The sequence below is a fragment of the Dromiciops gliroides genome, chromosome 2 (assembly GCF_019393635.1).
Source record: "Dromiciops gliroides isolate mDroGli1 chromosome 2, mDroGli1.pri, whole genome shotgun sequence".
Taxonomy (NCBI): domain Eukaryota; kingdom Metazoa; phylum Chordata; class Mammalia; order Microbiotheria; family Microbiotheriidae; genus Dromiciops; species Dromiciops gliroides.
In genome coordinates, this window is record NC_057862.1 from 500,730,570 (window position 1) to 500,754,856 (window position 24,287).

Consider the following 24,287-nt stretch of genomic DNA (forward strand, 5'->3'; position numbering starts at 1 on the left):
AAATCCTATCTCAGATACTTTCTAGCTATGTGACCATGAGCAAATCACTTGGCATCTATGTGCCTCAGTTTCTACACCTCAAAAATGAGGAGTTTGACTTTATGACCTTTAAGGTCTCTTCAGACTTTAAATCTTTGATCCTGTGACCTTATTTATTATGTACCAGACACTGTGCTGGGCATTTGAGATACAAATAAAGAGAATGAAATAATCCTTACTCTCTTACTTTTTTCAGTTATCAAACAAGGGGTTAAATGATTTGCCCAAGATCTCTTAGGTAGCAAGTAACAGAACTGAGAATCAAACCCAGAGCTTCTGTCTCCCAATGCAGTAGGCTTGTGAAGATGGCACCTAGACCATTTCCAGCTTGTCCTTCAGAATTCTCACTCCCTAACAACCCCACATATAGCAAGCAAGTTAGTGATTTATTTTTGTCTTGTTGAAGCAGCTTATTTCTGTCATCTTTAAAACAACCAACTCAATTGAATCATGAATTATCCAAGATGATTTTTTAGGCTCTGTTCTTAGGCTTCAGGTCCTCTTGTATCTTTCATTTAAAATCTAAGAGTGGTCTTTCCTCATTCCTCAGGTTGCATTTTTTTTAAAATTAAAAAAAATTTTTTTTGCAGGCAATGGGGGTTAAGTGACTTGCCCAGGGTCACACAGCTAGTAAGTGTCAAGTGTCTGAGGCCGGGTTTGAACTCAGGAACTCCTGAATTCAGGGCAGGTGCTTTATCCACTGCGCCACCTAGCTGCCCCCCTTCAGGTTGCATTTTCTTGATAATAAAACATTTTACAACTAATTCATACTTTTCAAAGTTCCTTCAAAGAAATCATCTCTTGAAACGCTTGAATGTATAAGTAACACACCAAGGTCTTCCCTTTCATTGTGCCTCTCCCCTGAGCTCTTAAGGCCCCCAAAATGGATGTTCCTGGTATTAGTAACCCAGCCTTGAGTTCAGTCACTCTAAGTATCATCTTAGTGTGTGTGATTTCCAACCTTGATTCCCAGTACCTCAGGACTCCTTGTCTTAAAGTGTTGTGAAAATTTAAAAATGATATATAGTTTTGATTTATTTAATTGCTACAGATTAGTTTTATGTTGTTTGTCATTCACTTTCTTCAATCAAAATGAGGGTTTTGGACTAGATTAATCAGCATTAGAAGAACTGGAATTTAAGAATACCCTGAAGGACCAAGCTGAGTCCATTGACAGTGATTTTTTAAAAAATGCATTAGGCAAAGAAAATAGAGATAGTAAGATTAAAATTGTTATTTCAAAGCAAAATTATATTATTTTTGCATCAGTCGATGAGCCTGGACTGGTGTAAACGCCTTGTGCTAGGTGCTAATGCCTAAGCTTTCTTCCAGTTCTACATTCTATAAACCTATCATGGCTCTCCCAGTCTGTCTCCCTCTCTCTCTCTCTTTTTTTTTTTTTTTGGTGACATTCTTTATTCTTTTAATTCATGTATTTGTGGGATAGCAGAGGTTGCTTAATAAATACAGTTTTTGCATATAATTAATAGTTGAATAGTTGAGCTTTTGCCTTTTTGCCTAATCAGATTTTTCAAAATTTTTTTAGTCATTGTTTAGTTGGAAATGTGTCTAAAATGGATATTTTCTTGCCTTCTTAAACCTAGTGTATAGAAAGTATCCTTTTCTTTTTCTTTTTTCTCTTTTCTTTTTTTTTTTGCAGGGCTATGGGGGTTAAGTGACTTGCCTAAGGCCACACAGCTAGTAAGTGTCAAGTCTCTGAGCCTGGATTTGAACTCAGGTACTCCTGAATCCAGGGCCAGTGCTTTATCCACTGCAGCACCTAGCTGCCCCCAAAGTATCCTCTTCTTGATGATTAGATCTTGAACATCAGTTACTATAATGTATTGTAATATAGTGATACCCTCAGGATCTTTTAAGGTATCCAGGCCCATACTAAATGGCTCCAAACTGTTGGGCTTTTCCAGATAATAGCATAATTATTTTAAAGCTGTAAGAGATCATAGAGGTTTTAGAGTCCAATACCTTCATTTTACAGAAGAGGAAACTGAGGCCCAAATAGAATAAGTTGCAAAGTCAGGATTCAGACTCTGTTCTTATATTGGTTTTCTGTTTCTTTTCTTGTATCATTTATCACTACTATCAGTATACTTGTCTGTAATAGCCAGAATCCCTTGCTTCTGAAGTCCAGGCTTGTTTGGATTATATATAAGTAGATAGCTTCTGGAGAAGGAAGGTCCTCCTAGATTGTTCGCTGAAGAAAGTGCATAAAATTTGATGTATGGATTTTGACACCTATTTTGACTTCTCAGAGAGACCTTTTTATGCTTGCTTTCTGGGTCTTGAATTGATTCATTTGATAAATAATTATCTTCTGAGTATATGATATGTGTGCATGTGTACACGTGTGATATACTGTATAGCCTTTTTCTTTTTAATTGAGGAAAGGGAAGTGTTACAACATAAAATAGAATGATATAGCTCTAAATATGTCACTTGGCACACATTGCCAAAGATTTCCTATCTTTTAGTGGAATCTTCCTTCATTTCCTTGCAATTAATGTTTTCTTCTTCAAATTATCTTGCATTTATTTTTTTATGCTGTAGAATGTGAGTTTCTTCAGGTCAAAAACTATTTCTTCTGTTTTTGTATCTTCGGCATCTGTCGTAGTGCTTTTTCACAAAGCAGGTTAATATGTACCTTAATGATACCTTATGATAAATCATAAAATATAATTTATATTGAATGGAATGGAACCTGGGGCTTATTGTGTAGCTCTAAGCACTTTGGTTTCCTGTATTTGGGTTAGTTTTGAAGCTCTTTCTCTCCAGCCAAGGCAGACCACAAAGCAGTATGATGCCAAGAATGGTATTCACATTGGTTACTGTGCAGGCACATTTCAGGTGCCCTACATATAATCATTGAAACTGCATCACCTCTAGTAAAACTCCCTTAGTCCTTCCCCCTCCATCTCTACAATTTAAGTTTGTAATAGTGGCACAAAGCTTTTCCTGGGGAATTAATGACTGGCTGGTTGGGGTTAATGGCCCTTGGCTTTGCCTCAGGCCATCAACTCCTCCCAGGCAGTCATTAATTCCCCAGAAAATGCTTGGCACCTGAATCTTTACTGCTTAATTCGGCCATGCCTTCTTCTAGAAATTTCAAAAACTGTCACAGTTGCCTGACCTTTCTTTGTGAGATGAGCTACTTTATCTTCTGTGCTCTTAATTTTACCTGTGGCTCTCTCAATCAGCCAACTTTCTAAATAGGAATAGAAGCATTCTGAATTTCTGCTATTCTTTTCCTTCTGTGGCTCCCCTTTCATGAGAGAGAGAGAGCTGTTTTTCTTCTAACAAACTGATACTTAGACCGATAGTTACCGAATAATAGAAAATAAAAAGAGAGAAGAGAAAATGATTTGGAAATAGTTAAAATGAATCTTAAATTGAAGGCTTTTTAGTCATTTTTATAAATTTATAAGCCATTAATCTGTGTATATTTTTTCTTAATGATTTCTTAATATAGTCATGTTATAAGCCTTTGAGAAATAGGATAATATAGTGAAAATCCTTTGGAATTAAAAAAAAACCTAGAGTCTTTTTATTTAAAAATTTTTTTTAATCATAAAAGTATTTTATTGTTTTCTAATTACATGTAGAGGTAGTTTTCAACATTTGTTTTTATAAGATTTCTAGTTTCAAATTTTTCTCCCTCCCTTCCCCTCTTCCCCCCTCCCCAAGACAGCAAGGAATCTGATATAGGTTATATGTGTACAATCACATTAAACATATTTCTGCATTAGTCATGTTGTGAAAGAATTAGAGCAAAAGGGGAAAGCCTCAAAAAAGAAAAGCAAAAAAGAAATAGAAATAGTATGGTTCAGTCTGCATCTAGATTCCACAGTTCATTTTTCTGGATTTGGAGAGCATTTTCCATCATGAGTCCTTTGGAACTATCTTGGACCATTGTATTGCTGAGAATAGTCAAGTCTATCACAGTTGATTGACATACAATGTTGTTGATACTGTGTACAATGTTCTCCTGGTTCTGCTCATCTTATTCAGAATCAGTTCATATAAGTCCTTCCAGGTTTCTCTGAAATCTACCTGCTCATCGTTTCTTACAGCATAATAGTATTCTGTTACATTCATACACCACAACTTATTCAGCCATTCCACATTTGATGGGCATCCCCTCAATTTCCAATTCCTTGCCACCACAAAAAGAGCAGCTATAAATATTTTTGTACATGTGGGTCCTTTTCCCTTTTTTATGATCTCTTTGGGAAAAAAGACCTAATAGTGGTATTGCTGGGTCAAAGGATATGCACAGCTTTATAGCCCTTTGGGCATAGTTCTAAATTGCTCTTCAGAAGGGTTGGATCAGTTCACAGCTCCACCAACATTAGTGTTCCATTTTCCCCACAGCTTCTCCAGCGTTTATTATTTTCCTTTGGTGTCATATTAGCCAATCTAATAGGTGTAAGGTGGTACCTCAGAGTTGTTTTAATTTGCATTTCTCTAATCAATAGTGATTTAGAGCATTTTTTCATATGGCAATAGATAGCTTTGACTTTCTTCATCAGAATGCATTGCTTCTTTTTGTACAAAACCTTTTTAATTTAATGTAATCAAAATCATCCATTTTGCATTTCATAATATTCTCTATCTCTTGTTTGGTCATAAACTGTTCTCTTTCCAAAAATCTGAGAGGTAAACTATTCCTCCTCTCCTAATTTACCTATGGTTTCACCTTTTATGTCTAAATCACATACCTATTTTGACCTTATTTTAGTATAAGGTGTAAGACGTTGGTCTATGCCTGGTTTCTGCCATACTATCTTCCAGTTTTCCCAGAAGTTTTGGTCAAATACTGAGTTCCTATCCCAGAAGCTGGAGTCTTTGGGTTTATCCTTTGGAATTTTTATTTGGAAGAATTGAATCCTTTCACTTGCTATCTGGCTAATGTTGGCCAGCCATTTACTCTGTTTTTACCTCTGTTTCCTTGCCCATGAAATGAAAAGGTTGGATTAGATAATGTCAGAAGACCCTTACAGCTGTAAGTCTCATGATCAAAAAGCACTGGACCAGAAACCAGAAGATAAAGAGTTTGAGGTTTTTGACTAGGTCCAGGTATATGTTTGGATAAGCCAGGTGACTAGCCTCTATGATCCTTAATTTCCTCATCTGTCCCATATACCTCATAGAGTTATTGTGTATATCAAGGAGAGAATATATGAGAAAGCAATTTGTTAATTGCTAAAGGCTGTACAAATGTTAGAAGTTATTATTTTGATGGGTTCCCCCTTCTCTCACTCCTACTGGAAACAAAAGAAGAGCTCTGTTTTGATGGAAGGGGAAGGCCCTGAATTTGACCTTATTAACTGCTCCAGTGATGATGATCAATGAAAAGGCTTATATCACTGAACAAGGAATGACAGGATATAGGCTGTTCTTACAGAAGAATTATTAAGAAACAAGGACTATTGAAGTCCTTCAAATGACCAAATGTCCTAATAAAATTATGTTTGATCAATTTGAGGTTATTGAAGAGAGTAGACGAAGGGCATATGAATTTCAGTAAAAAAGAAACTAAAGTAAGAGCTTGAGGCATTGTTTTGTAGAAAGAATGATGACTTTCCTGAGATCAAGAAAAATGATAAAGTCCACTAAGGAAACAAAAATTGGTTGATTGTACAGAATAGAGTAATTTAAAGAGTAATTTGATCCTTTGGGGTGCCAGGGAAAGATTGTTTATTATTGTCCTCAGGGCCAGTTCTGGGAAATTTTCAAATGGGTGAACTTGTGTTTTCATGCTTCTGGTCTCTGCCTCCCCTCCTCTTTTTTTTATACCACCAGGAGCATTTTCGTTTTTTTTTGTTTTTGTTTTTGTTTTTTTAAGAGGGGAAAGAATGATATGGTCCAGGAGAATGTGATCCATGAATTCCAAAGATCATTGAGAGAGATTTGGCATATGTGGAGGGGAAGTCTTTCTTGGATTGCAAAAACTATGCTACCTAGCTGACTGCCTACTCTATAACTAATCTTCTCTTACTTTTCTTACATCTCTAAACTGAAATTCATGATATTGTGGTATTTATAGCTGAAAGAGAATTTAGATATCCAGTTCCTTCCTTTTACATTGAAACAATTGTAAATTTCACCAGAATGGTGAAGTGATTTGTTTACCTAAGTTAGTAAGTGGGAGAGCCAGGATTTAACTCAGATCTTTTAATTCCAAATAGTAGTCTTTCTATTAAATATGTAACCTCCCAAATTAAAAAAAATTTTTTTTGGAAGCATCTTGTATTTTACCTCCTACTCTCTTGTCTGAGACTAAAGATGGGGAAGAAGAGAGAAAAAATGGAGGACAACCAAATCTGTTTCAAGGTGTACCTTTAGAGCCTCTGGAGTTCAGTTGCAGAAGATGCATACAGCTGGCTGAAACACTTAGTGACCAAACTTTCCTCAGCAAGGAAATGGTCTTTTTCCCTCAATTCACCCTCTCTCTGCTGCTTTTCACACTAAGTGATCCCACTGCACTTATGGTTCATAGGTCCTTTTAAATGGAAATAAATCAACCAGGGCCTTAGTCAGAGGCTGTAGTGTTGTCTAACTGTGAAGTCTGTTGAGTTAATACTTTAGATGCTTTAGAAGCTGTCCTCCTGCACATCTACATATTATAATTTCTTCTTTATTCAGTTAGTAGCTGCAGGTCTGAAAAATGGACTTTTTTTCTTTTAATGTATATGAGACCTGTTAACAGATGACCTGGTTTAAAAGTGTATCCACCCCTTTCCTTAAGGTAAACAATATTAGTTTTTCCACTGCAAAAAACAAAAGAAATGTGTAATTTAAAAAAAGTTTTTATGTAAGCAAATTTACTTTAGTCTGCTCTTCAAGCCTGTCTTTGAAGAAAGAGCTGGAAGGAACCTTAGTTATTAATACTTTAATTTTTTTAAAAAAACGATCTTTTGTTTTTAGATTATTTTCATTCCAAATATATCCCTTTTTTCTCCTCTATTTGTAACAAAAAGTAAAAAAGAGGGGGGGAAAGTAGTTCAAAATTAACCAACACATCCACTGTTTGACAGTATTTTAATATTTTAATTAATTTAAATTTAATTTTAATATTTTAAGTTTATATATGTGTACATACATACACATATGTATGTAAGTTTCCCTACCCACAGTCTCCCATCTTTACAAAAAAGGTAGGGAGGTACATTTCTAGTCACTAAAATTACATTTTAAAGGTGCTCTTTACCTTTACATTGCTATTATTGTGTATGTTATTTTCTTGATTCTACTTATTTTGCCCAGTATCAGTTCATGTAGCTCTTCCTATGTTTGTTTGAATTCTTAATATTCATCATTTCTTACCTGCTCAATGACATTTTTTTTTGATGAGGCAATTGGGGTGAAGTGACTTGCCCAAGGTCACATGGCTAGTAAGTGTTAAGTGTCTGAGGCTGGCTTTGAACTCAGGTCCTCCTGACTCCAGGGCCGTTGCTCTATCCACTGAACCACCTAGCTGCCCCTCAATGACATTTCATTACAGTCATATGCCAGACTGTGTTTAAACATTTGCAAATTGATGTTCACCTACTTTTCCCCCAGTTCTTTACTAACACAAAAGGTTCTGCCATAAATCTTTTAGTGTATATGAAACCTCTGTTTTTGTTTTTGGCTCTCTTTTGGTATATGCCCATCTCTGGGCTAAAGGGTTTGGAAATTTTAGTCAATTTCTTAGCATAATTTGAAGTTATTTTTAAGAATGTTTGAGTCACTTCACAGTTTTGCCAAGACTATTTTAATTAATCAAGCAACAAACATTTATTAAGTATTTGCTGTGCGCCAGGTATTTTGCTAGATGCTAGGGATACATGTACAAAGAATGAAACAAGGAGCTTATGCTGTAATGGGTATATCTGTGTTTTTTTGCAGTCCCTCCAATATTGACCATTTCCATCTTTTGTCATCCATGCCAGATGCTAGATGAGTTGCTACAGAAAACTGCATTTTTCTTATTATCAGAACAGTTTTTCATATGGTTAACAGTTTGCAATTACTCTCTGGAGGATTGTTTGTTAAAAATCCCATGACCATTTGTCCACTGGTCAACTCCTTCATTTTAGATAGGAGGAATCTGAGAGATAGTGAGGTAAATATGAATTAAGGACACATAACTAGTTACTATAGTAGAAAATCTGTATTACAACAGCTTTCCATCATTTTGCAGATTGACCTTATCAACTAGAAGTACAAAGGACTTAGAGGTAGAAGGACATTTAGGGATCAGCAAGCCTAAACTCTGGTGCTTTCTGCTGGACATTTCCATTTGAATGTCCCATAGGCATTTCAAACTTATTATTTCCAAAAGAAATTCAGCGTTTCTCTCCTCCAACCAAATAAACAACAAAAAAACCCCTTCCCTATTTCTGTTAGGGGCACCACCACCTTTCTAGTCACCTGGGTTTGCACATTTGAAGTTATTCATGAGTCTTTCCTTTTTCTTAATTTACATATTTATTCAATTGCTAGCGTCTTGTAGATTTTTCTTCCGCAGTATCGCTTGTAGCCCTCTAGAATCTTCACTTTCATAGCTTCTATTCTAGTTCAGGCCTTCTTCCTTTCTGGATTGTTGTAGTAAGTTGTAGTAGCTTCTCATTTGGGCATGTTGTTTCAGTCTCTTCCATCTGCAATCCATCCTCTCATAGATTCCAAGTTGTATTCCTAAAACAAGGAAAGAGATCCAAGACAATCCCAAAGGACTAATGAAGCATTCTATCCACTTCCAAAGAAAGAACTGATATTGATTGAACACAGATTAAAGCATGCTATTTTCACTGTCTTTCATTTTTTCTTTTATTCATGTTTTCTTGTACAAAAAGGCAAATATTTTAATAATTTTAATAATGTTTTACATAATTGCACATGTATAATCTATGTCTGATTGCTTATTGCCTCAGGGAGGGGAAACGAGAGGGAGGGAAGAAGGGATAAAATTTGGAAAATGTTTCTTATATATAAAAAAGAAATGTTCCTTTTTTGTCTATTTCTAATGTGTCTCATAGAACCTTGTACATAGTAAATACTTAACACTATGTAACGATTGGAATGATGCCACTTGCTGGAGACTTACTGTAGGAAAGCTCCATCATGAGGAGAAGGTGCCTGAGGACAAGCCATGTGGCTTTTCTTTGGTGTCAGGAAGTGACGTTGGCTTGTAGGGGGAAGATGGGGTGAGCCTGGTGCTCTCGCTCTCTTTCGCCAGGACTCTCATGGAGAGTGGAGCAGGAGAACTGTAGCTCCCTGAGATAGATAGATGAATCTAGGTCTTTCTCTCTTCACCAAATTCTTATTCTCCTTAATAAATGCTTAAAAGTCTAAACTCTTGCTAAAGCTTATTATTTATTGGCGGCCACTCATTAGATATTTTAGACAGACTAGCTAGAATTTTAGCCCCTTGCAACTAGAAGAACCAGAATTTAAGAATACCCCAAAAGACCAGTTGACACCGTGCATTTTTATTTTTCATCTCTAAGGCAAAGAAAATAGAGATAAAGTAAAATTATAATAAAACTTTTGTAATAGTTGATCCACCTGGTGCTTCTAGTGTTAATAAATGTTTATTGCATTGAATTTGTTAATTTTACTGATAATGAAATTGAAGTCTAGAAAGCACAAGTGACTTTCTCAAGGTCACACTGGTGGTAAATAGCAGATCCACATCCTCTGGCTCCATTTCCAATACTTTTTCTATTTTATCACACTACTCAGGTTTCTCTAAGTTATAGAGAAAAGATGCAAAGGTGAGATTGCAAAAGTCATTGTTAAGACAATGAACACTGCTTTGGATATTAGTGGATCACAATCAGAAATTATGTGTGATGTGAGCAAGGATATATTCTAGAGGATACAAGAGGATGTACCAGAAATCATCTTTTTCAGTACCCTTTCTTCTCCCAGTCTTTTCTCTTCAGAATATTGGCTTGATTTTCAGTGACTATCATTTCTGTGGTTTCTTGACATTCCTTTAACCTACTGATCACAAATTAATTGATAGCAATTCTGGAATGAGTGTTAGACTGATTCTATATTTGTCTTTAGGTTTGGATCTTCTAAATATTTTTATTTGTTTTTTTGTTTTGTTTTGTTTTGTTTTTGGTGAGGCAATTGGGGTTAAGTGACTTGCCCAGAGTCACACAGCTAGTAAGTGTCAAGTGTCTGAGGCCGGATTTGAACTCAGATCCTCCTGAATCCAGGGCCAGTGCTCTATCCGCTGCGCCACCTAGCTGCCCCTCTAAATATTTTTAGAGAAAAATATCCTCCATTTTTCTAGGGATGTGAAGGATATTTGAAGGGTAGTTAGAGTTTGTAGTACGAGGTGAGCAGAGCATGTCAGTTGTCAACTCTTTGTGGGGACAAGATTATCTTGTGCTGTTTGTGATGCTACATTTTCAGACTTTGAAGATTTGTTGTCAAATGAAGTTATAGTTCTTGTGAGACTTGTATTTGGGGAACTCCATTATGGATTTTTTGTGAATATAGACGTTAACAAGTACATTGTATTAGAGATTAAGCTTAATATGAAAGCCCATTTCTACTTTGTCACCTTAGGCTCATTTAGAAATTGAGGCATGGCATTGAGTATTTTCAAACTTGCTTCACATTTCTGGCTACCACCTACTTTTACCTCTTTAAAAGTGACAGTTTAAGAGTAACTACTTTAAAGTCTCTCTGTGTGTTTGCATTCCTTTTTAGACCTATGTGGGCTTGTGTGTGTTGTTTCCTTCATTTGGGTCCAGTTTGAAAACAAACAAAAAGTGTTTGGTGACATACAAGCTAAATTTGAATCACAGCAAGTAGATTTTTTGATGAATTCCTAGCCAATAAAAATATTTTAGAAAATTGTTTATTGTTATCTCCTTGATATGAAAGAATGTTGTGTATGCTCTAAAGACAGAAAACTAGTGCCATGTTTTTACCTTTTTATTTCTTTTCTTTCTTGCTTCCATAAATTGTATTCTTCTTTGTTCTTTGTGGATTCTAGTTTTATTGTGTTAGGATAGTTTTTTTATTGTTGTTGTTTTCTTTTTTTTGTTTTTTAATGTACAGATCCACTACCTATGCTTTCATTTTATTTTATTTTATTTTTTATTTTTTGAGGGGTAGTGGGGGTTAAGTGACTTGCCCAGGGTCACACAGCTAGTAAGTGTCAAGTGTCTGAGGCCGGATTTGAACTCAGGTCCTCCTGAATCCAGGGCCGGTGCTTTATCCACTGTGCCACCTAGCTGCCCCTTTTCATTTTAACTTTTACCTCTTCCCCCTCCACCTGAAACATCTGCCCTCTGCTGTAGGCAGATGTGATCAGACACTTCTCAGGTAAACCATAAGATTTTTGGCAGTAAGAATTGTTTCATTCTTGGTATTTGTAGTCCCAACATCTAGCTCAGAGCTTGACACCTAGTATGTGTTAAATATGTTTGTTGATTGATTCATTTAATTATTATTAATTCTTATTATTGTGATCGATAACTTCTGTTTGAACTTGAGTTTAGACTGGTTGTGTCATATAGTAGAAAGAGCTCTGGACTTAGAGTAGTGAGGCCCAATTTAAATCCTCCCTCTACCCCTCACTACTTGTGTGAGCCTGGGTGACTCACTTCACTTCTCAATTTCTTCATCTGCAAAATGGGAATAATCATATACCCTCCTCACTCTCAGTGTTTTAGGGAAAACAATTTGCAGATGTAAATTTTTTATTGTCTTTTTATAGTGAAAATTAATTCCAAGTGTTTGATGTTATGTGCAACCTTAGCTTTTTTCATTTTTTAAAAATGTATTGATATCTTTTGTTTTCCCATCACCAGGATTTCTCTAATTAACCCTTTCCCTCATCTTTCTCAGAAATGCATCCCAAATTAACAAATAGTACCTGAAAAATAATAAAAGTTAGCATTTGTATTGTGCTTTAAGATTTGCAAAGTGCTTTTTTGTATGTTATCTCTCTTGATTCTCACAAAATCTCTGAGAGGTGGGTAATCATTCCCACTTTACAGATAAAGAAGCAGAGGCCGGGCAGCTAGGTGGTGCAGTGGATAAAGTACTGGCCCTGGATTCAGGAGGACCTGAGTTCAAATCCGGCCTCAGACACTTGACACTTACTATCTGTGTGACCCTGGGCAAGTCACTTGACCCTCATTGCCCCGCCCAAAAAAAAAAAAAGAAGAAGAAGCAGAGGCCCAGAGAGGCTAGGTGACTTGCTAACAAATCACACAGCTAATAATTACCTAAAGCAAGATTCAAACTCAGGTTTTCTGACTGTAAGTTCAACTCTTTATGTACTGTGCCACTTATTGAGTATTTCTACCCCCCACACTCCCTGCAGAAAAAAAAGGGAAAAGAAAAAAAAGAGAAAAAAAGTCAGTGAAACAAATCAATAATACATTGAAAAAATATGAATATATATCCATTGTATCACACTAGGGGTGAGAGTGTTTTTTTTATTTCTAGATTTTTCTAGCACCCAGAAATGCACCATCTCTATGTTCAGTAATTCTGAAATCACCTTATTTTACCATAATCTACTGGTTTTTCACCTCTCACTCTATTTTTACATACAGAATCCTACTCTTCATCCATACCATGACCTCCAATCCATTGACCCTTGAATTCTCTCCTAGGTCTTTCTAAATCTGGCCTCAGACACTTTATACTTGCTAACTGTGTGACTCTAGGCAAGTCACTTAACTCTGATCACCTCAAACATCCAGGGCTATCTCCAGTCGTCCTGAAGTATATCTGGCTACTGGATCCAGATGGCTCTGGAGGAGAGAGTGAGGCTGATGACTTTGCACAGCCCTCCCTAAAATCCAATTCACTGCAAGTCACGATATCACTTTCTGATGTCATGGTCCTCTTCAAGAATGAAGGACAAACAACAACAACCAAGAGACATGGAGAGGTTATATGACCTGTACAAAGTTAGTCCAGAGTCATGTCAGCATGACCTTGGCCAAGCCAATTGTAACAGTTACCAGAGTTATTTCTACCTTCTGTGAGGCTGTAAGGTGGGAAATTTCTTTCTTGCTCTGCTCAATGAAAGGATCTAGGGACCTGTCTTTTGGAGTACTTATAGGCCTGTTCCTTGATTCATTTAATAATAGAAAGCATTAAAACCTGTTTGAGGCCAAATAATACAGTATGATTAGAAAGCATTAGAGAATAACAACAAAAACCAGCTGCTTTATGACCGGATGCTAGAATAGAAAGCCAGTGCCCTCTCTATAGATAAGAGAGAGCCATGACTGTGGAAAATTGTGAGGTGTCCAGGAGGAGGGCTAGATGATTTGATGGCTTCAGATCTTTGTGGTAGGATAAGATATCAGTATAGGGAAAGCTTTAAAGTAAGGAGGGAAGTTGAGAATTAGATTTGAAGATGGATAAAGAATCATTGTACAAGTGATAAAGGAAACTTTCCTTGATGAGTTGGCAAATGAAATCAGCAGATAAGGAGCCATGAAACCAGATACTGTATTATATGCAGAAGCACAGGGGCCCTTGTGCTTTAGGACACTTCAGGTATCGAAGAACTATTCATTTATGGTTATTCTTATTTGGGCATATGAAATAGGGGTCATCAAATTCACAAAACCTGGGAAGAAGAAAAAGTGGTAAGATTTTCTGATTTCTGTAAGTATAGAAAGGCTTAATTTTACTTAAAAAAATTAAGATGAACTCAAATGAACTAATCCCTTAAGGTTTACTTGATTGTTGTTTGCCATAGTTACATGTATAGTTTGCAGCTTAGAAGTCGTCTGTTAGCAAAAGAATGATTTTTAAATCATTAAAAAAATTTCCGGGCAGCTAGGTGGTGCAGTGGATAGAGCAGTGGCCCTGGATTCAGGAGGACCTGAGTTCAAATGTGGCCTCAGATACTTGACACTTACTAGCTGTGTGACCCTTCATTGCCCCACCAAAAACCAACCAAACAAACAAACAAAAATTTCCTCAGTAAACTTTAGTTCTTTATTTATTGAGTAAATGTCTATTGAGTACCTATTCTTTACTTAAGATTTTCATCTGTCTTTTCCCCAGAATATCTAGAAATAGCACTTGTATTAAACCAATATGAGTCATTTAAGTATTGAACAGTGTAGAAACCATCACCAGGAAGCCAAAGAAATGGGTGAAGCCAGTCACAGTGTCAATAGAGGGCCTCTTTTACAACAAGGTTAATTCATTTCAACAGGCTTTATTAAGTACCTACTATGTCCAAGGTACAGTGGTATAATAATAACTCCCTCTACTGAAACTGGATTTTAGTTGCTCACTGAGGTATGGAAATAACACTGGGTCTCAAAGGTCAGGCCATTGGGGCATAAGCTGTCATAGAAGTAAAAGTATAAAGACCTACGGTGTGGGTACATCTGTTTTCAGAAGACCAGTCTAACTCATAATCAGAAGGTTAGCTACTAGGTCATGATTATTTTTTCAATAATGGAAACTCATTGAGATATTAAGAGGGTTTCCTGAAACCATATCCTTGAAGTATTAAAGTGAGTAGCAATTCATATTTAAAGTTGCAAAATGATTTACATGGAATATTTTATTTAGGATTACCATATGAGGTCGGTAGTGTTTATATTATTGTATCCATTTTACAGAAGAGAAAACTGAGGCTTAGAGAGCTTATTTTATTTGCCTAATGTTATTGTTGTTGTTTGTCCTTCATTCTTTTTTATTTTTTGTCCTTCATTCTTTTTTGGGGGGGGGGGACAGGGCAATGGGGGTTAAGTGACTTGCCCAGGGTCACACAGCTAGTTAAGTGTCAAATGTCTGTTTCCAGATTTGAACTCAGGTCCTCCTGAATCCAGGGCCCGTGCTTTATCCACTACACCACCTAGCTGCCTGCCCTTGTCCTTCATTCTTGAAGAGGACCATGACAGATGTCATGATTTGCAGTGAATTGGATTTAAGTGAGGGAGGGCTGTGCAAGGTCACGAACCTCAATCTCTTCTCCAGAGCCATCTGGGTCCAGTGGCAAGATATACATCAGGACGACTGGAGATGGCCCCCAATTTTTAAGGCAATAGGGGTTAAGGGACTTACCCAGGGTCACACAGGTAGTAAATGTCTAAGGTGAGATTTGAACTCAGGTCTTCATGATTCCAGGGCCAGTGCTTTATCTACTGTGCCACCTAGCTGGCCCTGCCTAATGCCACAAAACTAATAATTGACAAAGCTGGATAATTACAACAAAGGCAAAGTGCCTGACTGCCATCAGTTGTATGAAATAATTGTCTGATATTTTCCTACTGAGTCATTTTGTGGGCAAAATGTAACATTTCTCTAACAAATCATGAGGACTGATTGCTGTCAGACTCTTCCCCTTCCCCCCGTTTTAATAAAAGTTATCAAGGGAAACCTTAATTTAGCCTATTTTCCTCTCCCATAAACTTAATGCTCAGATATGTTAGTCTATGTGAGTTGTGTGGAATAAAGGATGATCAAAACTACTCTTACCCTCTTCATTTGCATAGTCAATTATGAGCCTAAATAAGTTATTCATTCCACACACCCAGTATCCTGGGGAGAGTTACAGGGTCGCAGAATTTTTAGAGTTAGAACAGACCTTCTTGGGTCATTTAATCCACTTCTCCTTCTACCTCCCATTGACAGATGAGGAAATTGAAATGTAAAAAAAGTTTTAGTGACTTTCCTAAGGTTATATAAGTAGTAAAAAATAGAGCAAGAATTTCCAATCTAGTACTCTTCTCCACCATACCGCACTGTTTTCTTGATTGATATAGTAGAATCCCCCCCCCCCCTTGATCAGTGCTGATACCAGCAGCCGTGGTAGGAATGACTGCCTCATCTCCAGGGTTTCAGAGCGTTTGTGTCTTTGCATTTCAATTCCTCTGATTGATATTTGTCATATGATAGAGTATCTTGATTTATAGAAATCTTCAGTGCAGCAAAACAAAGCTGCACTTTGTTGTCCATACTTGACATTCTATCTGCCACTTCCAGGTCTTTGCACATCCTCATGTCTTGAATGCTCTCTCTCCTCTCCTCTACCTCTTGAATGTGCAGGTATAATAAAGACTCAGCTTAAGTGCCACCCTGTCTAAGTAACCCTTTCTGAGCTTTTCCCTTCCCCTCTGCTTCTTAGTGCTCCTTCTCAAATCACTGTGTATACATTTTGCATTTATTTATTCATTCATATGAATGCTTTTCCCCTTCAGTAAAAAAGCACTTTGAAAGAAGGGGTGTTTCTCTTTTTTGTCTTTTTATCCCGAGGTCCGAGCATTGGGTCTGGCATATAGAGGACCTTTGTTGAATTCAACTGAACCAAGGCCTTGCCTTTGAGAGGAATATATTGTGAATGAAATCACAAAAGTGTTATAAAAGAGTAACAGTTAATTAAAGTAGATATATCATAAAATTTCTATTTGTTACATGTAATCATATTTAATTAAGATTCACAGGAAAATGTTTGAAATCCTAATCTATTCTTTTATTATATTTGTAGATCCACATCATAGACTTTGATGATGAAAATAATATTATAAACAAAAATGTTCTGCTCCATCAAGTGGGTGAAATTTGGCACATTAGTGCCAGTCCAGCTGATAAAGGTGTGCTAGCAACCTGCTACAATCAAAGTAAGTTTACATTTACTTCAATGTATGTATATGTCTAGGAGGCAGAAACACTTCGTACCCCAAGCCTTATGTCAGTCTAGATCAGTTTTTTCTTAAAGTTCTTTTAAGGGGAAAAAAAAAAGAGGAGGCGATTCTTTGCCTCATTTCTTACCTAGCCTTAATCACTGAATGGACATTGATTCAGACAAACTGAAACCTGGGAAAGACCTTAGCTTAAAAAGGTCAAAGTCTACCACTGCATCCAGGGCCAACTCTAGTTGTCCTCATCTATACTTTGACACTGGACCCAGATGGCTCTGGAGGAGAGAGTGAGGCTGGTGACTTTGCACAACCCTGCTTCACTTAAACCCAATTGACTGCAAATCTTGATATCACCTCCTGATGTCCTGTTCCTCTTTGAGAACAAAAAGCAAACAATAACAACAATTGAAACTGCCCTGGAGACTTAATTGGCTCCTTGGATTAAAGGCTAGCTGCCTAGGTACAAAATCTTCAACACATTAGTGCTTCTCCAAGACTGTTGTCTGTCAGATGATCATAGAGGCAGGGAAACTGTGCCCAACTGAATCAGGGCTGCATGCCTGCTGAATATTCCATTGCTCACAATGTCTTTCCCCTGCTAAAGCTACGTAACCCTCTTTTTTTAATGGCCCTTTGTTCTACAAATATTTCACTTTGTTCCAGTCTTGGACCTAATCTTCCAGATAATCCTGAGTCAGGCTTCGTTTACTTATTGCATCAATCATTTCCCAAATGAAACAGTGTGAAGTTGGTTAAAACAAAAACCCAACTTTTAAAGATTTATGAATCAATGAAGTTACTGTTTCTCATGCAGGATATTCCATTCGCCATTTCCATACTTCTGCACTGCATGTCTAGAATGCATTCCTTCTCACCTGTATTTCTTAGAATCCTTCATTTCATTCAAGGGTTATCTTTTTATCGTTTTTATTATTTTTAATAATAAACATTTGTATGTAAAGTTTTGAGTTCAAAATTCTATCCCTCCTCCTTCTCTCCTCTTTCCCCCACTCCCCAAGGCAGTAAACAGACATAGGTTATTCATGTACAGTTATGTAAAACATTAACATGGTCATTTTGTATAAGAAAACTTGAATAAAAGAAAAAAATGAAAGAAAGTGAAAAATAGCGTGTTTCAGTCTGTGTTCAATCAATATCAGCTCTTTCTTTGGAGGTGGATAGTATGTTTCATCTGTAGTTCTTTGGGATTGTTTTGGATCATTGATGAGAATAGTTGTCATTCACAGTTCTTCATCAAACAATATTTCTGTCACTGTGTACAGCATTCCCCTGGTTCTGCTCACTTCACTATGCATCAGTTTATACAAGTCTTTCCAAGCTTTTCTGAAATCATCCTGCTTGTCATTTCTTATAGCACAATAATATTCCATCACCATTATATACCACAGCTTGTTTAGCCTTTCCCATTTGATGGGAATTCCTTTGATTTTCAATTTTTAGCTGCCACAAAAAGAGCTGTTACAAATATTTTTGTATAAATAGGTATTTTTCTCTTTTTGGGGGATGTCTTTGAGATGTAAACATAGCAGTGGTATTGATGGATCAAAGGGTATGCCCAGTTCGATAGCCTTTTGGGCATAGTTCCAAATTGCTCTTCAGAATGGTTGGATCCTTTCACAACTCCACCAATAGTGGATTAGTACTCCAGTTTTCCCACATCTCCTCCAACATCCAGTATTTTCCTTTTTTGTTATATTTGTCAAGGCTTATCTTTTTTTTTTTTTTTTTTAGTGAGGCAATTGGGGTTAAGTGACTTGCCTAGGGTCACACAGCTAGTAAGTGTTAAATGTCTGAGGTCAAATTTGAACTCAGGTCCTCCTGAATCCAGGACTGCTGCTCTATTCATTGTGCCACCTAGCTGCCACATAGGGTAGAGATTTTTAACGTGTGGTCCATGAACTTGTTTTTAAAAGTATTTTGATAACTAGTATGTCTATACAATTAGTTTCCTTTATAATCTTATAAGTTTTATGTACTTAAAAGCATTTTTCTGAGAAAGGGCCCTTATGCCTCAACAAAAGGATCCATGACACAAAAAAGATTAAGAACTCCTGGTCTAGGGTTTGGTGGATGGTTGGATGGGTGTCAGGATATGGTCAGAATGTGAAGAAAGCTGGGGTCCACATAATTAGCAAACTAACTATGAGTATATAAAAAGTGACTCTTGCCTCATTTTGTAAGTGTGTTTGTATATCAAATATTGCAGCTAACAGATAATGAGAATGCAGGGCTGTTTCAAATGCTATTTAGTAATTTCTTAAAAAAAAACACCTTATGCAACATTTATGTTAATGTGCCCTAAATATACCTTTTTCCCCTCTAGCCTATTATTCTGTCTAATCCTTTGCTTCTCTGGGATGATTCCCAGTAGTGTCAAACTAAATATTTGTGAGACTAAACTGACCATATCTCTTCCTTAATTCTCCTTTCTCTGTCACTGTCAATAATGCCTGCTATCAAGATTTTGGCTTTGGAAAAAAAAAGTCCTTTAATTATATTTTCTGCTATAATTATGTTAGGACAAAGTCCTCGTGTTTCTTTCTATTCAGGGTCTAAAAATGTTTTTTTTTTTTCCATTTCACAAACCATCCAGAGGGTTTTTATATGTATGGTTTATTATCCATCCTGTCACTTTTTCTCTTTCACACTCTCTAGGTGCATTAAAATATTATTATAGGGATTGTTTCCCTTCCTGCCAATTTAGCCAACACTATTCCCCTTTTCCTACATTAGTTTCTTTTGATTTTAAAAATTCACTATTATTATATTTTCTATTTTCTATAAATCTCTCCACAAATCTGCCTCCACTCAGCATTTTCTTTGTCTTCTTTGACACTTCTCTTTTTCAGGACCAAAAATTCATTTCTGAAAGAACCTTGCTGGAATTTACTTTTACTGTTGTCAACTATAGGATTTCTTTCAGATCACCTCATCTATTAGAATATCCTCTCAATGAAATCTACTTAAGTTCCTTCTTCCTCTCTTCCTGTAAACACCTTATACAAACTATGACATTTAATGATATTTGTTGGCCTTAGGTTTGTATGGATTTTTTTTAATCACCTCAGGAGGCAGCTTATTTCTTGCTAAGTACTTTTTCCTTCAGGTAGGATAAGTTGGTATCAGGTGGTTAAAACATTTAAACTTTCCAAAGGTATAATTAATTGAGAGAAAGGGAGAGGAAGATTCTTTTCTACTCAGATGTCCTTATTAATATGTTTTTTCCTTTAAAATTTAAGAAAAATTCAATTTTATTTTCAGTTTCAAATTCTCTTTCCTCCTTCACCAACTGAAAAGACAAGAAAAAGAAAACTCCTTACAAATATGTATAGTCAAGCAAAACAATTCCTGTATTAGCCACATTCAAAAAGGAAAGAAAGAAAATATACTTCAATATGTACTCTTGAATCCCTCAGCTCTCCATCTCTAGGAAATAGTATCTTTTACCATGAATTCTTTGGAATTGTTTGGTCATTGTGTTAATCTGAGTTTCTAAGTATTTCAGAATTATTTATCTTTACATTATGGTTGTTATTATATAAATTGTTCTTCTGGTTCTGTTCCCTTCACGTGGCATAAGTTCATACAAGTCTTCCCAGGTTTTTCAGAAAACATCATCTTCATCATTTCTTTCAGCTCAGTGGTATTCCATCACCTTCATATACTATAACTTGTTTAGCCATTCCTTAGTTCATAGCCAACCCCTCAGTTTCCATTTCTATTCAACCATAAAAAGAGCTGTTATATTTTTATACATGGACGTCTGATGTCTTTGGGGATATATACCTAGAAGCAGTATTGCTAGGTTAAAGGGTATGTAGAATTAGTGATATTTTGGGTATAGTTCCCAATAGCTTTTCAGAATAGCTGGATAAGTTCAGAGCTATACCAAATAGTGCATTAGTATGCCTACTTTCCTTGATCCCTTCCAATATTTGCCATTTGTCTTGTCTGTTATCTTTGTCATCTTTGGGTCTGAAGTGAAACCTCAAAGTTGCTTCAGTTTTAATTTTTCTAGTTATTAGTTTGTTTCTAATTTTTAATTGCTTCAGTTTAATTCAGTTCAATGTACTGGTCTTTAGATTTAAATATAAATTTTCCTTAAAATTACCTTGAATTTTTAAACTTAGAATCATAACCTTCTCAAGATACATTGATAGTTCTGGTACTTCTTATTAGCTTTGTCCATAAGTTCTTAAAGTCAATTTACTTAATCTTCTAGTAATTTTCTTCTATTTTTTTTTGCTCTTTTATCTGGAAGATAAATCTGACTACTTTTAAATCAAGCATGAAAATGACTATCCTAGAATGTACAGTCAGATTCAGGAGTGCTAAGTAAGGGCTCCTCTCTCTTTTAATATCTTAGATTTGTAAGAGACCTTCCTTAGAAGTTATGAGTCCAACATTCACCTGTAGCATTTTTACTAGTAGAAATGGCAAGCTTTCTGAGCCAAACTTATACAGCTTCTAGAATAGGAAGATGTGCTTATTCTTTAAAAGTGTATTATAACATATTTCTCACCCTAATACCACCTCTTTTTTGGGGGGGGTATTGTGATAACCTTTGATTCTTTTTTCGAATAGAAGAGTGCTTGTAGGCACTTGACTGCATCATTACCATAGTTCTTTCGCCTTTGATTAGCCAGAGTCACTGTGAGAAAATTTGTATGAGACTGAGAGGTTTTAAAAGTGCTTTTCACAAATTATTTCATTTGATTTTCATAACACTGAGAGGTAGGCATTGTTAGCTCCATTTTATAAATAAAGAAACTGAGCCTTTAAGAGGCTAAGTGACTTTCCCAAGGACATATGGTTAATAACTGTCCAAGGTGAATATTTCCTATTCCCTCCACCATACCATGCTATTCCTCTTCCTGACCTATATTCATTAAACTCTTGGGAATTATCTTACTCATAGTATTAAGTAGAGAAGTTCCTTCTAATATGGATGAACTTTAAAAAAAATGTAGGGGGCAGCTAGGTGGCCCAGTAGATAGAGCACCCGTCCTGGATTCAGGAGTACCTGAGTTCAAATCTGGCCTCAGACACCTAATACTTACTAGCTTTGTGACCCTGGGCAAGTCACAATTGTCTCCCCCCCCCCCACAAAAAAAAATTAGAACTCCTTAAAAGTAAAGATTTTAAAAACAAAACCACAATGTTAAGAAGCATTTAGTTAACTTCATTTTTTATCTTTATTTTTCAAATAAATTTCCAAGATCATAATTCAGTAAATTAAAATAGTTATTAAAATACATGCAGCTATGGTAGGAATGGAATGCCACTAAATTAGGTTAACATTCAGGACTTAATTTGTGATGCCATTAAAAGGCATTTGGAAAGATTGGAATTGTCCTGTGCTCTACACATTTGTCAATTTTCATTTCTTGTGTGTTGCTTTTTTTCTGATGATGTGTTGACTAGAAGCAGGTTTTTGGATGAAGACAACCTTTTGTTTGGTCTACTTTTTTTGTTTTTTTACAGGAACCACTAAAAAGTTATTCTTTGCAGGTTACAGGCCCAAAGATTTAGAGCCAAGAACTGAAAGATACATTGATGCTGTTATTACTTTGACTACAGTAGCTTGTTTCTTATCCACCTTGATTCCCTGCTTTTTCCCTTCTCTAATTGTTATTATTTCCTTTCTTTAATCCCTTTAGGTAGTTAGAGACCATCATATTTTGATATTTTGCAGCAACTGTAATGCCACATGATCCACAGACTAGCAGACTATATCATGGTGAAGAAATGGTGGGTAGGGATAGAATAGGACATGTAGATGGTGACTAAGGTACCAATCCCCTAATAAAGTCACATAGTATCATACATTTTTAATTAACTTGTTGTGCCTTTTGTGTGTTTGAGGGGTTTTTTTTTTTGTTTTGTGGTCAGGAAGTTGGCAAGGAGAGCAAAGAGTTGGGTTTTCCCCTTGTAAAAATGGCAGTTCAGTTGAAGAAGCTTGCTAATTCTTTCCCAGAGATCTTCTGAGATGTCTGTTTTTCGGGAGTGTTTACTATTTGTTCATTCTGAAGCTCACTTAGCTCAATTCTAGGATTCATGTCTTGCTGCCATAGATTTCAGTTCTGTAGATATGGTCAGTATTTCCTGACTCTAAAAAGGCAGACTTTTGAATGATTTGAAGTAATTTAGGATTTTTCTCCGCCTTCAAGAATAGAAGTAGAGAAAGGGCTCTTATTCTTTTTTCCTTACATATAGTCCTACTTTCAGTACATAATAGTCCTGTAGGCATTAGACCCTATGGTTCATTTTCTGCCTTACTGCAGATTGGTTTTAAACTAAATAGTTATTAGTATATCATCAAGACAGCTGAATGTTTCAGACAATGTTTCAGAGATGTTAACTTGTTATTAACTGGGTCAGGATGTGACACTATTAAGAGAGAGATGAGGTAAAAAGTTATTTTCTCCATAAGAGAGAATTCCTGTGCTTTTCTAAGACACCAGAAGGATAAAAGATAGAATCCTTTGATTCCTCTAATACTTAAACTAGTTTTGTTTGAGATTTTAATTTTAAGATGAGTTTTCTACTGTGTTTTTAATTTAGTAGTTTTATTTTTATTTTTTACTTATTTCCCCAAAATGTAGATTTAAAAAATTCTAACATGTTTTTATTAAATACAAATTTCATTACTATGGTTTTACTCCTTGTTCTTAGTCTTAGCATTTTATTGTTTTGGAAGTGTGAGCCAAATGAGCCAGACTACCCTTTACCGAAATACTATTTCAGTGTAATGATATAAAGTCAACAGAGGGCACCAACAGCCTTTTTCTGCATTATGGAAGTCACTTCTGAGATTCTTTTGATAGTGTTACTTTTAGTGCTTCATCATAGTTATTCCTGCTTAAAACTTTATTCATTATATAAAGCAGTAAATTTAAAATACTTTCGTCAACTTTTCAGAGCATTTTGTAAATATTTTCATAGACATTAAATCTTGTTTGAAAACCACATTTACAAAATTGGACTGGAGTGAGTTGTCAGTTTAAAAAATGAAATCTTTCATTTATTGACATTTATTAAAAGAGAGGAATATTAGGGTAGCACATATTATAGCTGCATCTTATACTTACACGGATATAGTTATTCTTTTTTTTTAAAGGAGAAGATTATATCAAAACTAGCTTTGTGTGAAAGGCATTTAGTCAAACACATACATAATTCAGTCAGTTGTTTACTTTTTATGTATCCAGTTCTGTGCTGAGCAGCAAGGAGAGATTCAAGAGGAGTATCAAACAAAAGCCCTTCCTTGGCTATTGAGACCCTGTATTTGGGAGGATAAGGCTGAATCACACACATCCAACCAATTAACTGTCCTGTTTGAAATTGTATCGCATTTTGTAAGCTATCTTTTTTTTTTTTTTTTTGGTGAGGCACTTGGGGTTAAGTGACTTGCCCAGGGTCACACAGCTAGTAAGTGTTAAGTGTCTGAGGTCAGATTTGAACTCAGGTCCTCCTGAATCTAGGGCTGGTGCTCTATCCATTGCGTCACCTAGCTGCCCCTGTAATCTATCTTAAGTGTAGAAGTAGGCAATGTACACATCCTAAGCTAATTTC

The 24,287-nt window shown here is 36.0% G+C and overlaps 1 protein-coding gene across 2 annotated transcripts in view; it reads left to right on the plus strand.

Moving 5' to 3' along the window:
- The window catches only part of EIPR1 (EARP complex and GARP complex interacting protein 1), a 230,028-nt gene that overhangs the window by 24,363 nt on the left and 181,378 nt on the right, over positions 1–24,287 (plus strand). The window contains exon 3 of one of the 2 annotated variants that reach the window (XM_043985117.1): positions 16,538–16,670. The exons of the other annotated variant lie outside the window; for it this stretch is intronic. Within the exon in view, the coding sequence (XP_043841052.1) occupies positions 16,538–16,670 (133 nt within the window). The remainder of the gene's footprint in view (positions 1–16,537; positions 16,671–24,287) is intronic. 2 annotated transcript variants of the gene reach the window in all.